Source organism: Acomys minous (assembly GCF_964271855.1).
Source record: "Acomys minous genome assembly, chromosome: 20".
Lineage (NCBI taxonomy): Eukaryota > Metazoa > Chordata > Mammalia > Rodentia > Muridae > Acomys > Acomys minous.
In genome coordinates, this window is record NC_140502.1 from 8,433,611 (window position 1) to 8,448,639 (window position 15,029).

At 46.1% G+C, this 15,029-nt stretch overlaps 2 protein-coding genes across 3 annotated transcripts in view; both read right to left on the reverse strand.

The window, feature by feature from the left end:
• Positions 1-7,354, reverse strand: part of LOC311591041 (V-set and transmembrane domain-containing protein 1-like) — a 26,283-nt gene extending 18,929 nt beyond the window's left edge. The window contains exons 1-2 of one of the 2 annotated variants that reach the window (XM_084770409.1): positions 7,224-7,354; positions 3,738-3,884 (exon numbers count right to left, since the gene is read on the reverse strand). In XM_084770409.1, the coding sequence (XP_084626535.1) occupies positions 3,738-3,795 (58 nt within the window). In that variant the 5' untranslated portion in view covers positions 3,796-3,884; positions 7,224-7,354. Of the gene's footprint in view, positions 1-3,737; positions 4,080-7,223 lie in introns of those variants that run through there. The other variant, XM_084770408.1, reaches the window with a different exon arrangement.
• LOC311590888 (T-cell-interacting, activating receptor on myeloid cells protein 1-like) lies at positions 7,021-9,967 on the reverse strand (the record flags this gene model as incomplete). Its single annotated transcript, XM_084770187.1, is given in 5 exon segments — positions 7,021-7,299; positions 7,303-7,536; positions 7,800-8,071; positions 9,062-9,097; positions 9,847-9,967. Coding segments are annotated over 5 exon segments (834 nt in total). The 3' UTR covers positions 7,021-7,128.
• Positions 9,968-15,029: the final 5,062 nt, after the last annotated feature.

Sequence of the window (15,029 nt, forward strand, 5' to 3'; positions counted from 1 at the left end):
AAATAAAATAATAAAGTAACAATTATTTATTAAGTTAACATACAAAGTGATGGATTTCATAGCCATTTTCATGGGAATTTTGTTCGTGTTCATCCCTCTCCTTCATCTCAGCCCTCTCCTGTCTTCTCCAGGCCCTTTCCCCAACCCAACAGTCCTCCCTTCGGCTTTCATCGGAAACAACCCAGCTGAAAATAAACCCAGTCACATCCAGTGAGATACGCCAGGCTCTCAGAGACAGTGTTACATTCGTCCTTTCATACATGTGATCAAGGAAGAAAAATGGCACGAAAAGAAGGACATTTGGGCATTCCTTGTCTCCATGACTTCTGTGACGAAATATCTGACAGAGGCAACTTAAGGGAGAATATTTTCATTTGTGTTCGCCATTTTAATCCATCACGGCACAGTGGCTCACAACCATCTATAATGAGATCTGGTGCCCTCTTCTGGCCTGCAGGTGTACATGCAGGCAGAGCACTGTATACATAATGAACAAATAAATCTTGTTAAAAAAAAAGATAGATAGATAGAAAGAAAGGAAATGCCACAGATTTGACCACTGGTCGACTTAATGACTTAATGTAGACAGTCCCTCATTAAGACTGACTCCCCCCCCCCCCAGTTGATTCTAGATGGTGTCAGGTTGACAGTCAGAACCAACTATCACACAAGAATAACCTTAAAGTTCTCCCTCAGGTGGCCCACTTACACCAGCCATGCTGCCTGTCCCAAAAGGCAGGAAGACTATGAGGGTACGTTTCACACTCAAACCCTTAAAGATGTGGAAGGGGAAGAGAGAAAGATTGGGGAGGAGAAAGAGTAATAGAGAGGTGAACATGACCAAAGTTCATCACATGCCTGTACTGAACACTCATAGCAAGCTCCTTTACTATCAACTGCTCTTTTACATTGATTATTTTAAAAAGAATGGGCAAAATATTCACTGAGAATATATATGGGGGCGGGAGCAATTGTTCAGCCGTTAAGGGCATTTACTCTTGCAGACAGACTTCTTTCAATTCCCAGCATTCACATGTTGGCTTACAACCATCTACGTGAAAATTAATAAATCTTTAAAGAAGAATGTAAGCATATATATAAGAAACACAAAACACAGTATATAGAGAGGTAAATATATAGTTTGTATATTCCAGATAGCCACCAGTGCCAGAGAAGACGTTCAACATAATTTGTTGTTGTTATTGTTCTGGTTTTCAAGACAGGGTTTCTCTGTGTAGCCTTGGCTGTCCTGGACTCGCTTTGTAGACCAGGCTGACCTCCAACTCACAGAGATCCACCTGCCTCCCAAGTGCTAGGATTAAAGGCGCCACTGTCCAGCAACAGGTAAATTAAGAAAATGTAAATTGGGCGTGGTGGCACGTTCTTTTAATCTCAGCACTTGGGAGGCAGAGGCAGGAGGATCACTGTGAGTTCGAGGCCAACCTGGTCTACAAAGTGAGTCCAGGATAGCCAAGGCTACACAGAGAAACCCTGTCTCGAAAAAACAAAAAAGAAAAAGAAAAGAAAATGCAAACTGGGGCTGGGGGTGGTGACATATACCTGTAATCCCAGCATTGGAATGAAAAGACACTTGGATCTCTGTGAGTTCAAGGCCAGCCTGGTCTACATAGGGAGTTCTAGGACAGCCAGTTTTACATAATAGGGAGACTCTCTCTCTCTCTCTCTCTCTCTCTCTCTCTCTCTCTCTCTCTCTCTCTGTTTTGTTTTTGAGACTCTGTCTCAGAAACACCACCAAAGGAAAAATTTTATTTAAAAAAATAAAGAAAAGAAATATGTATTTATACACACAATATATATATGCTTCAGGATGAAGAAGCCATCATCCTGTTCCTGGATGATTCCCAAAAAGCTGGCATCAAGATTTCACGGAAATCCACAGGGATAATTTGGTCTCCAAGGATTCATTTTTCCCCTGAGGTACTGTGGGGCCTGTAGGTAAAGAAGAACAGAGCCGAACTGAGAGGAAGACAATTTTTAAGTTGAGGGGACTTCCACTCGCCTCCCCCCACCCCTATTTCCCATCAGGAGATGTTTGAAAGGTATAATCTTCTCTAAATGCTTTATTTGGGGGAAGGATGTTGGGCTAGGGTCTTCCTGGTCCAGCTGTCCTCAGACTTGCTAAGGAGCCAAGGATGACTTTGAACTTCTTTTTTTTTTTTTTAAATATTTATTTATTATTATGTATACAGTGCTCTGCCTACATGTACACCTGCAGACCAGAAGAGGGCATCAGATTACATTACAGATGGCTATGAGCTACCATGTGGTTGCTGGGAATTGAACTCAGGACCTCTGGAAGAACAGTCAGTGCTCTTAACCTCTGAGCCATCTCTCCAGCCCCTGCCTCCCGAGTGCTGGGATTACAGATGTGCACCAGTATATCCTGCCCATGCAGTGCAGGGGAGGGCTTCATGACTAACATCTGGGACTCCATTTCCAGGAGACTGATCGTCCCCTTCTGGCCTCTTTGGGCACTGCATACACATGATGCACAGACATAAATGCAGGCAAAACACCCATCTCGAAAAACAAAAAATCAAAAACAAAACAAAAAGACCTAAATGATGGGTAGGCACTCCACCAGCCTAGCCATATCCAAAAACCACTTTTTTTCATTGTTTGATATGTATTATTTTATTATACATGTATGACTTTTTGCCTGAATGTGTGTATGTTCACGATGTATGTGCCTGATGCCTTCAGAGCCAGAAGAGGGCATTGGACACCCTGGAATTGGAGTTACAGGCAGTTGTGGCTGCTGGGAACCAAACCCCCGACCTCTGTAAAAGCCACAAGTGCTCTTAACCACTGAACCAATCTCTCTAGTCCCTGTTTCTTTTCTTTTTTTTTTTTTTCTAGTTTTTCAAGACAGGGTCTCTCTGTGTAGCCTTGGCTGTCCTGGACCCGCTTTGTATACCAGGCTGGCCTCGAACCCACAGTGATCCGCCTGCCTCTGCCTCCTGAGTGCTGGAATTAAAGGCGTGCTCCACCACGCCCGGCTTACCCAGTAATGTCTCAGCAGTCTCTGCATAGGCACACAGAAAAAGAAATAGTCCCTGTTTCTTAAAGACTTTTTCTGTGTGCCTATGCAGAGAATGCTGAGACATCACTGGGTAGGACCTGGCTTTTAGATGAACCCATACTGATTTAGGGTACAGCACTCTATAGCTATAAGTAACAAGGACAAACTGGGTGACAATTAAAATTTGCCACAAAAGGGGCTCTTAATTTTTTTTTCGAGACAGGGTTTCTCTGTGTAGCCTTGGCTGTCCTGGACCCACTTTGTAGACCAGGCTGGCCTCGAAATCACAGCAATCCACCTGCTTCTGCCTCCCGAGTGCTAGAATTATAGATGTGCGCCACCAGCTCGGCTTGGGGCTCTTAATTAATAGGTAGTTTTGATAGCTGCTCTGTGGCAGCGGCTACATGACTGGTAAAATTTCTTATTCAGTATATAACTGATTACTTAATGATATTTTCCCTGGGATGATTAAAGTATAATTGACACATAAAAGTTAAATATGTTGGGGCTGGAGAGAGATGACTCAGTGGTTAAAAGTACCTGATGCTCTTGCGGAGGGCCCCGGTTCAATTCCCAGCACCCACTTGGTGGTTCGCAGCCAACTGTGGACCCAACTCCCTCAACTTTTATCTGTCAGTTACACCTCTATCAACCTGGGAAAAACACAGTCATGAGGAGTGTTCAGTTACTTTACCTGGGGCTATTTGGAGACAGCCTCTGGCTATCCAGGCTTCAGCCAGGAAACCTCCCATTATCACCAGGACTACAGCCTCGACTCCAAGCCGGATGAGGTTGCCCGTGGCGTAGCCTTCTGTCTTGGTGCCCCGGGGCTCTGGGGGCTCTGAAAGGGATAAGATGGTCATCACGGGCCACAGACGGCATCCTTCTTTCACAGACAGGTTGACTGACTCGGACTCCCATTTGCATCCTGGGCTGTGTTCCCCGAAGATTTAACTGTGAGTTGAAATGAGCATTCCTTTCCTTTCCTTTCTTTTCTTTTGTGTTCAACTCCGCTTCTGCTTTTTTCCTTTGTTTAGCTTTCTCTCATTTCTGCCTCTGCTCGCCTTCTTTTCCCTGGCTCCCTTGATGTATCAGGAGTCAACCTTAAGGCGCCACACGGAGATCAAAGAGGATGGGTCTGCGCTTAGATCCACAGAACAGAGAAGTCAGTGGCAGGTCACAAAATGCCACAGTGACAATGGGCTTCTGAGAACTTGAACCTAGCAGAGGAAAAGTCTGGTTCACTGTGCATCTCTTCTTCCTTCAAGAGGAGTTGTTGAGTGGTAAGGAACAAGGGAAATGGCGAAGTGGGTAAAGTACCGGAACCCCAGAACCCACATAAAGCTGAATACACGGTAGTGCATGGTGTGATTTATTTTGTGTGCCTGTCCCTTTAAGGGAGCCCCAGTGGCTAGTAACTGGCCCTAGGAGGATGCTTAGCCATTAGAACTCTTTGACCTTGTGACCTTCAGGGTTGATTGCCTCTTGGACTTCTGGGATATAAAAATGCCAGCAGAGACTGGGAGCGAGGAGTACGGTCCAAGTGGCAGAAGAATCGGATCAGAGAGTAGGGTTAGGGAGGACAGTCGGTGCAGGAAGAAAGAAGATTGAGCAGGGCTGGAGAAGAGAAGAGAATAATGATTTGAGCAGAGTGAAAAATAAGAGACTGTTGATCCAGGAGAAGCTGAGCTGAGCCAGAGAAGACATTTTTAGGAGATACTTAGGAGATGAAACCACCAACTAGCAAAAAAGAAAAAAAAGACAAAAGGCTATAGTAGTGGGGCTGGAGAGATGGCTCAGTGATTAAGAGCACTGTCTGCTCTTCCAAAGGTCCTGGGTTCAATTCCCAGCACCCACATGGCAGCTCACAACTGTCTGTAACTCCAAGATCTGACACCCCTACACCAATGCACAGAAATTAAAATTAAAAAATATATTTACATATAAGCTACAGTAGTGTGCATCTAAAGCCCGTACGCACGGTAGTGAGATGGGAGGAGTCGATTCCTGGAATCCCGCTGTGAGTCAGAGTCCAGAGTCGATGCAAAAGCAAAGGAATTTTATTAAACCAACGCGCCAGGGTCCACCAAGCTCTGAGGAGATGGAAGACCCCGTTCTGTAAAAGCAGATGGTTTAAATACCCTTTACAGAAGCAGAACTCAGTAACGTGGTTAGTTATCAAGTGATAGGCTAACAATAGCTGACCTTTTAGGTGAATGGGTGTCTGAGGTGGTAAATTTCAAGCAGGGTGGGATGGGGGGGCAGTAAATTCTGGGGCAGGGTAGAGATGGCGGCTAGGGGAGAATTTTTAACTTCAACCTGTAATTCTTGGGTTTTTTTTTTTTCTTTTCTTTTTTTTCTTTCTTTGTTTTTTTTCCCCCAGACTGGGTTTCTCTATGTTAGCATGACTGTCCTGGACTCGCTTTGTAGACCAGGCTGGCCTCGAACTCACAGCAATCCGTCTGCCTCTGCCTCTGGAGTGCTGGGATTAAAGGCGTGCTCCACCACCGCCCGGCTAGGCCTGTAATTCTTAACTTGCTTAACAAAGCTATTGTTATGATGGCTGAGCCAAGTCACCTGGCATCTCACATTGCTTAGCTAACAATGTTACTGTTATGATGGCTGAGTTCAGGCCACCTGGAATCTTACAGCAGCGAACTGAAAGAGATCCTGTCTCACATAAGGCAGAAGGCAGGGACTGATACCAGCTAAGGTGGTCTTCTGCTTTTGTTTTGTTTTTTTATTTTTTGTGGGGTTTTTTGGGGGGTGTGGGGGGCTCTTTTCTTTTCTTTTCTATTTTGGTTTTTTGAGACAGGGTTTCCCTGTGTTGCCTTGACTGTCCTGGACTCGCTTTGTAGACCAGGCTGGCCTCGAACTCACAGCGATCCACCTGCCTCTGCCTCCCGAGTGCTGTGATTAAAGGCGTGCGCCACCACCGCCCCGCCAAGGCTGTTTTCTGACCTCTGTTCAGCTGGCATCTCCAGCTGCCCTGTCTCCCCTGCATGGTCCAGTAATTCCCACAGCTTCCTCTAACCCTGTCCCCTTGAAGGAAAGCCTCCACATTCCTTGCCCTCCTGAGGGCTGCCCCACACCCTCATCTGGATCCACCAGCTCTCCAAGGCCTACAGGTGGCAGACACATCATCTTCCTCCATCGTCTTCCTTCACCTGCAATCCTTAAAAACCCCACTTGAGCCAGGCCTGGTGGTGCAGGCCTTTAATCCCAGCACTCGGGAGGCAGAAGCAGGCGGGTGGCTGTGAGTTCGAGGCCAGCCTGGTCTACAAAGCGAGTCCAGGACAGCCAAGGCTACACAGAGAAACCCTGTCTCGAAAAGCCAAACCAAACCAAACCAAAAAGTTTCAAATGTAATCCAGATTTAAAGTTATATGTATGTGTGGATTTACGTATAGGGGGTCACTAAACTATACAGGGGTCATGAGAAGTGGGGACAAACATGAAAGGCGAATAAAGAGATTATAACGGGGTGCATTTAATAACAAAGCAGACATTGAAACTAACTGGGAGAAGAGATGGGGCAGTTGGAGTGGGAGTAAAAGCCCTTATTGCTTGTATAACCGCCCTGATCCTTACTTTGTGTGCGGCAGAAAGCAACGTTAAGAAAGGCTTATTTGTGACTCACTGTGTGAGGTCGCTGTCGAAAGGCTTGGTGGGAAAGGCGGCAGCAAGAGGTTGGGTTGCATTGCAGTCAGGAAGGCGGGGCTTAGTTCACTTTAGCCTTTTTATTTCCTCTGGGGTCCCAGCCCATTGATGGTACCACTTATACGTTTTACCTCATAACCTAATCCAGAAAAATCGCTCACGGGCAAGCCCGGAGATTTGTCTTCTCGGTGATTCTAAATATTAAGATTAGCTTTCTATTAACCTGAAAGATTAATTAAAATAATAGGAGGCCAGAGTAACAGTGTACTCCCTTCAGTCCTAGCGTCCTGAGGCAAAAGCAGGCAGTTTTCTGCCGATTTGAGGCTAGTCTGGTTTACATGATGCGTCACAAAACCTTGTCTTAAAACAATAATAATAATAATAATAATAACAAATGAACATATTGCATAGCTTAAAAAAGTCGGCTAACTACAATGCCTGTATACACATACACACACACACACACACACACACACGCACGCACGCACACAGGTGTTCACAAAATTACACAAACCCTTACCTATCACAGAGATCTCAAGGAGATCGCTGGGAAGTGAGGCCCTATAGGGAGCCTTTGCCTGGTAGTACACACAGCTTTATTTCCCCGAATCTCTGGCTGTCACAGTCTGAAGAGAGAAATCTAACGCCATTCCTGTAGGGCTCCTCGTCTGCACAGGGGACGACAGACCCACCTTCAGCAGCGCAAACCTTACGGGTCCCAGCACGCCGCCTGCTTTCTGGCACTGCAAAGTCACCTTGCTTCCTGCAGTCACTGTGCCCCGGTGGTGGGCCTGGAGAGAAGGTTTAGGTAAGTACCCTAGAAGGGAAAGATGCTCAGAGGTGAAGGGAAGAGGATGCTCATTCTTGATCTTCGGGGGGGGGGCGGGTGCGGGGGGGGGGTTGTTGCTTGCTTGGTTGGTTTGGTTTTGTTTTTCCCTCCCACAAACCCTAGGGCGGAGCCACATTCTGCACATCTAACTTGCTCTGGAGGTCCCACCCCTCTGCTTCCTCCCGTCTTCTAGTCCGTCCCTCCCTCGACCCGCGTCTGAAGATCGCCGCCCCGCAGGCCTTCTTCACCTGTGACCAGAAGAAGAACGGGGTTGCTGGACTGTGACAGTGTGGCAGGGGGCCACCTGCTGTAGTATTCACAGGTGTAGTGTCCTCCATCACTCTGTCGAAGCTCAGTGATACGAAAGTCAGCCGTCTCCTCGGTCAGATTATACGGCTTCGCAGAAGCCCAAAAGAGCCCTTCCTTTCTGAGGATGAAGTTTTTACTCGGGGTAAGGCTCTGACATCGCAATGTCACGCTACTCTGATTGGGAAGCACTGAGCTGGGCCAGGCATTGAGGCTGGGCTTTGGAGGAGCCCCTGGAAGGAAACAGAACCCAGGGCTGCATCCCAGACTTGTACCCCGTCCCCTACCGCACCCCTTTCCTCTTTTTCTTTTAGAAGGGGGGGGGGGGTGGCGCTGGAGAGATGGCTCAGAGGTTAAGAGCACTGGCTGCTCTTCCAGAGGTCCTGAGTTCAATTCCCAGCAACCACATGGTGGCTCACAGCCATCTTATAACAAGATCTAATGCCCTCTTCTGGTGTGCAGGTGTACATGCAGGCAGAACACTGTATAATAAATAAATACATAAATCTAAAAATATAGAATTTTAAAAAAAGAAGGAAGAGCACTGGGGAAATAGCTCAATTAGTTAATGTTTGATATGCATGAATACCAGAGTTAGATGCCTGGACTCCACTTTAAAAAACCAGGGTGGGAGGGGGAGGCCTGGCAGCACTCAGAGGAAGGACAGCAGGTTACCAAGAAGAGACTTGATACCCTATGAACATATACAGGGGGAGGTAATCCCCCTCAGGAACAGTCATAGGGGAGGGGAGTAAGGGAAAAATGGGAGGGAGGAAAGAATGGGAGGATACAAGGGATGGGATAACCATTGAGATGTAACAAGAATACATTAATAAAAAAAAAAGAATATTAAAAAAAATCAGGGTGTGGCAGGGCACGCTTGTAATGCCATTGCCAGGGAAGTGGTGACAACTGGATCTCTGGGGGTTTTCCTGACCAGCTAGTCTGGCCGGATTGGCAGCCCCGGGGTCCAATGAAGGGCATTGTCGATAGATAGATAGATAGATAGATAGATAGATAGAAAGAAAGAAAGAAAGAAGATGGACGACCCCTGAGAAATAACACCAAACTTGTTGACCTCTGGCTTCTTCATGTATGCACACACACACGTACCTCACACACATGCACATGGACAAACACACAAAAGATATAAAAGGGGGAGGGGAAAAACAGTTTTTTTGGGATGAAGTATCAAGGCGAGTTTGCCTGAAGACCCCACTTACCGTTGTCAGGAATGGCTGTTTGCCCAACATAAAGCCCTGCGGGGGGAAGAAATCACATTTGAAACACAAATTCCTTCCTAGGGGTCACCTACTCACCCTCTCTGGTCCTGAGGGGGCACCCCGAGAGCACTGTCACATTACCATTTGGGGCCTCCCTGTCAGGAGCTGCATGCTCCCCGCTCTGGGCTGTGGCTTTGGTTTCTCACACTGGCCTTTATCATTTTGTCCCTCTTTCTCTTGGTTCTATAAACTCCCACAAGCCATGCCAATTCTCATCCCTGTCCCCAGGCTTCATACAGTCACCCTCTCTGCCAGGAGCCTGGGTCTCATGGGTCAATCAGCTCTCCTCCAGGGAAGGAGCACCAGCCTTGTAGGACACTGGAGAGAGAAGTCAGCCTGCTCCTAACGCTATCAAGACCCTGTGGAGGAAGGTGGAGGAAGTGGTGCACGCCTTTCATCCAAGTCCTCAGGAGTCAGAGGCAGGACGACCTCTGCGAGTTCGAGGCCAGCCTGGTCTACATCCTGATTTCCAGGGCAGCCAGGACCCTGTAGAGAGAGCCTGTCTTAAAACAAAAAAGCCCCAGTGGAGGGGAGGCTGGAGAGATGGTGTTAGAAGTGAACGTCAGAGCTGTATGGAGGGATGGAATCACGCCACGCAGTAGATTCACTTAAGAGGTTTATTAGGGGATGCGTAGATATTCTCTGGGGAGACACAAGGGGAGAGAGAGAGAAATGGGAGAAGTTCCCTTTATAAACTATCTAGCGGGTGCGCAGGAAGAACATACGCATGCGCAGAAGGTGCACACGTGGCTTGGGGGCTTGAGTCCTGCTAACGTGGGGTGGTGACGTGTTTCTCCCAACATGCTTCTGTAGTGGCTTTGGTGTTGCCTGTTTCCCCACTGTCATCAGGACCTTTAGGGGTGACTGTATCGCTGCCTGTTTACTAACAGATGGTTCAGTCAGTAAATCTTCCAGTATAAGCGTGCTTGATCCCCAACACCTACGTGAAAAATATCCCTGTGGTGGCATGTGCTTGTAGTGCCATGCTGGGGAGGTGGAGACAGGGGTAGTCCCTTGAGCTCAGTGGCCCAGCTCGCCTAGCCCAACTGCTGAGCCTCAGACCAAAGAGACCTCGTCTCAAAAAACAACATGAATAACACCCGAGAAGTGACACTTGAGGAGTGAACGCCTCTTGCCTCCACACATGCCTGCACACCTGCAAACACACACTACTCAACGTATTTACAGTGCACACAAATAAATAAATACAATAAAAATAAATCTCTAAGCAAACTCTTCATGCCTCCTCCACGTGGTGTCACCCTAAATGAACAGCTACAGATCGTGAGTGGAGATTGTTGACAGCAAAGTCAGTCTCCTCCAGAGATGAGCTCTCACACAGGTTGTCCAATGTTAAGTGGTCATTACTGGACACATATCCATAGGAGTAAAACTAAATGGACTCAGCACGTTGTATATATGCTCTCATATACACATGCACACACATACGTATGTATGTATATATATATATATATATGTCACACATCGATATATATATATATATATATATATATATATATATATATATATGATAATTAGAGAAGAGATTGATGAGTTTGGAACGTCAGACATGAGGAGTTGGGATGAGATGGAGGGCGGGAATGATGCAGATGCAATGCTCATGTATCAGAAAGATTATCAGAAAGAAACTATTAAACTAAAAAAGGAAAAAAAAACTCAGCTTCATATGCATTGCCTGTGAAATTCATTCTTCAAGGTCATGTAACCAAACATGCAGAAACTACTGATCCAAAGTGCTTTTGGGGCTGTTCACTGTGCCAGTATCTAACCTTACACCCTAAGAAAACGGCAGTCAAAAAGAAAAACAACAAAACTGTAGAAAGCTGGTAGGTGGTGATGCAAGGCTTTAATCCCAGAACCTGGGAGACAGAGGCAAGATAGCCAGAGCCATACAGAGAAACCCTGTCTCAAAAAGCCAGAGAGGGTGGGGTTGGTCTGTCGTACTCAAGAATCCTTCATTCCCCTGTGCCCCTTCTCTCTCCATGACAGGGTTTCTCTGTGTAGCCCTGGCTGTCCTGAAACTCTCCCTATAGACCAGGCTGGCCTTGAACTCAAGAGGTTCACCTGCCTCTCAAGCGCTGGAATGAAAGGAGTGTACCACCACCTCCCGCCTTTAGTTCCAGTTTCTACTGCAGTGATTCAAGCACCAAAAACAACTTGAGGAGGAAGGGGTTCGTTTCAGCTTACAACCCTCCAGTCACACTCCATTACCGAGGGAAGTCGGGAAGGAACCCGGAAGCCGGACATGATACAGAGACTATGGAGAAGTACTACTTCCTGGCTTGCTCCCCAAGGTTTTGCCCGGCCTGCTTCCTTATACTCCTGAGGATCACTGCCCAGGGATGACACCACCTACAGAGGTCTGAGGCATCCCACACCAGCCATTAATCAAGAAAATGCATCTGTGCTCTCTTCAGCAGTACATGTAAGGAAGAGATTAGTGTAGGCCCTGTGCAAGGATGACATGCAAATTTTTGAAGTGTATCATAAGAAAAGGAAAGAAAAGAAGGAAGAGAGAGAGAGAGAGAGAGAGAGAGAGAGAGAGAGAGATGGATGAAATGTCCCACAGATTCATCTACAAGCAATCTGATGGAGGTATTTTTCCCAAATGAGCTTCTTCCTAGATAACTCTAGTTTATGTCAACAACAACAACAAAATCAAAACAAGCCCCAAGTCCCTTCAAATATCCCCTAGATGGTCCTACAACAAGGACCCCTGTAATTGGGCCCTGTTCATTGAACATTGGGGCAACATGGGGTCTGTGATATTGTTGGGGTTTGACACACCTGGGCTGAAATTCAGTTTCCTCACAATCTCTGAGATATACAGCAAATCACTGCAGTCTGCAAACTCAGATCAAATTTCTAACCTGTAAAGGCAAACTTGATTTTCTTTAGAAGGTTGCCTAGTTTGAGTCCGTTTAGGTTACATCCATGTTCTATCTGCTTTACGTGTGTGTGTGTGTGTGTGTGTGTGTGTGTGTGTGTGTGTGTGTGTGAATCTCAAGTAATCCAAGCTGCCCTTCAACTCCCTACTTAGCTTAAAATGACCTTCAATTTACTATCTGCCTGTCTCTATCTTCCATGTACTGGGACTACAGATTCATGACACCACGCTTGATTTATAGTACTGGGGATGACCCAGGGCCTCACGCACACTAGGTGAGCAACTCTGCCAAAAGAACTATAGCCTCAGCTCCTATTCCACCCCCCCACCCCCGCCATCTATGTCTACTACATGTTGAGCATTGGTTTTGCCCTAACATGTACAGTGTGCTCACTGAGATTTCTGGCTGGTCCTATGCACTCAGGACACCCGATCTGGTTGAGTTCTGGCTTCAGTTCTCATCTAAGTATCTCATCAGTTTTATGGTTTTTTTTTTTTTTTTTTTGGTTTTTCAAAACAGGGTTTCTCTGTGTAGCCTTGGCTGTCCTGGACTCACTCTGTAGACCTGGCTGGCCTCAAACTCGCAGAGATCCGCCTGCCTCTGCTTCCCGAGTGCTGGGATTAAAGGCGTGCGCCACAACCACCCGGCTTAGCTTTATGATTTCCTGGAGACCAAATGAATGACCCTTGAGCAACTTACGGAGGCAGAGAAGAGAAAGGAGCCTGGGGACCATGGTGGCTCAGCAGCTGGTCCAAGGGTCTTCGTCAGGTCTATTCTCTGCAAAAGACTATGACCAGGGTAGCGCGGTCGTCTCTCCAACCTCAGGGGTTAGGCAGAGGTGGTTTTGAGCTGGCTGCTCAGTTCCTTCCTCCCACTTCCACCCTCAGGAAATGTGTTGGTGCTATCTGTTGCAACGTACTCCTATAAACCCCTTCAGAGACGTGACTCCCTTGGTCCTCTTCTGTCTCCGTCAAATATCAGGCCGGACACAGGTAACTTCCGAAAGAAAGGCCTAACGCTGAGTTTGCAGCCTTCATATTGAGATGACTTGAGCATGTCAATGCTGAGATTCATGTAAATCGAGATGCAGATATGGTGGTTAGTAGACATTGGCCAATACCCCTTCCCTAACAGAGGTGATCCGTTTCTCGTTACTCAGGAAGAGTCACAGAAACCAGACAGCTTCTCTCTTATTTTTATTTTATTTTGTTTTACTTTTTTAATTTTCATTTTATTTTATTTTGTATTTCAGACAGGATCTCAGGGTGCCTCAGCACTTCTGGTACTTCCTGGTGGCGTTACAGACATGTGCCACCACGTACGGTTTAGGTAGTGTGGGAATTGAACCCAGGGCTTTGTGTTTGCTAGACCCCCCCTAACCATAAAGTTATTTTCATTGCTACTTTTTTTTTAAGATTTAGTTATTTATTACGTATACAGTGTTTTGCCTGCATGTACACTTGCACGCCAGAAGGCATTAGATCACATTACAGATGGTTGTGAGCCACCATGTGGTTGCTGGGAATTGAACTCAAGTCTTCTAGAAGAGCAGTCAGTGCTTAACCTCTGAGCCATCTCCCTGGCCCTCACTGCTACTTTCATAACTGTAATTTTGCTACTGTTGTTAATCACCATGTAAATATCTGATTATGTAGGGCATCTGATACGTGACCCCCCAAAGGGGTTGTGTGACCCATAGATTGAAAATTGGGGCTGGAGAGATGGCTCAGAGGTTAAGAGCGCTGGCTGCTCTTCCAGAGGTCCTGAGTTCAATTCCCAGCAACCACATAGTGGCTCACAGCCATCTGTAATGTGATCTGGTGCCCGCTTCTTGTATGCATAAAGACAGTGTACATATATATATATATAAAATAAATAAATCTTTTTTAAAAAAGAAAGAAAACTGAGTGAACTTTGGTGGGATTGTACTTTAGTTTGTCACTGAGACCTTAAGAAAAGGGGTAGATGTTCTGAGCCAGCATGTGGGTACCGGAAACTGAACCTGGGTCCTCTAAAAGAATAACAAGTACTCTAACAAACGAGTCACCTCTCCAGCCCCTACATGTGGTGGTCTGCTAAGTAAGACCGAGAGCCCTTCTGTTTAAGGCAACAGTTTCTACGATAGGATGCAAAAGTTGGTTTTTATTTTGATTTTACAGGTTTTATTTAGTGTGTGCCTGTTATATATATAAAAAATTCAAGATTAAGGCGGATGATAGAATACAAGGTACCAGGCAGATATTAGGTTATACAGAATTTATTAAATGAGCGTAGGGGGGGGGAGAAGGAACAGGGGAAGGGGGTACCCCAGAGAGAGAGAGAGAAGAGGTACAGAGGAGAAGGAAGTAGAGAGGGAGAGAGAGAGAGAGAGAGAGAGAGAGAGAGAGAGAGAGAGAGAGAGAGGAAAGGTAGAGAAGTAGAGAAGATAATCTTTATAAGCCAGGTGTGCTGGCACATAGCTTTAATCACAGCACTCAGGAGGCAGAGGCAGAAGGATCTCTGTGAGTTCTAGTCCAGGAGAGCCAGGGCTCTGTTAAACAGAGAAACTCTGTCTCAAAAAACAAAAACAAACAAAAAGAAGACAAAGCACAAAAGGTAAATAGAATAATTTTAAAAGGCAGGCAAGGGATATGGTAGAGCAAGTAAAGTGCTCAATATACCTGAGTTTTGTTTTTTATTTTTATTATTATTATCATCATCATCATTATTATTATTTATCATCATCATTATCATCATCATCATTATTATTATTATTGCTATTTCATTCTTCTCTCATATAACACACTCAGACCACAGCTTCCCCTCTCTCCACTCCTCCCAGGCCCTCACCCCACCCCTCCTCCTCTCCTGTCAGGAGAGATCACCCAGGGAGAATTATAAAAAGCAAGTAAAGTTTTCTGGAGACACTCCACTGGTTAGCATACCTACGCTGGATTTTCCCTGAGACTGGTGCGGTCCCTCGGGGCTCTTGTCTTAAGATTGCTTCTTGCTATTATCCT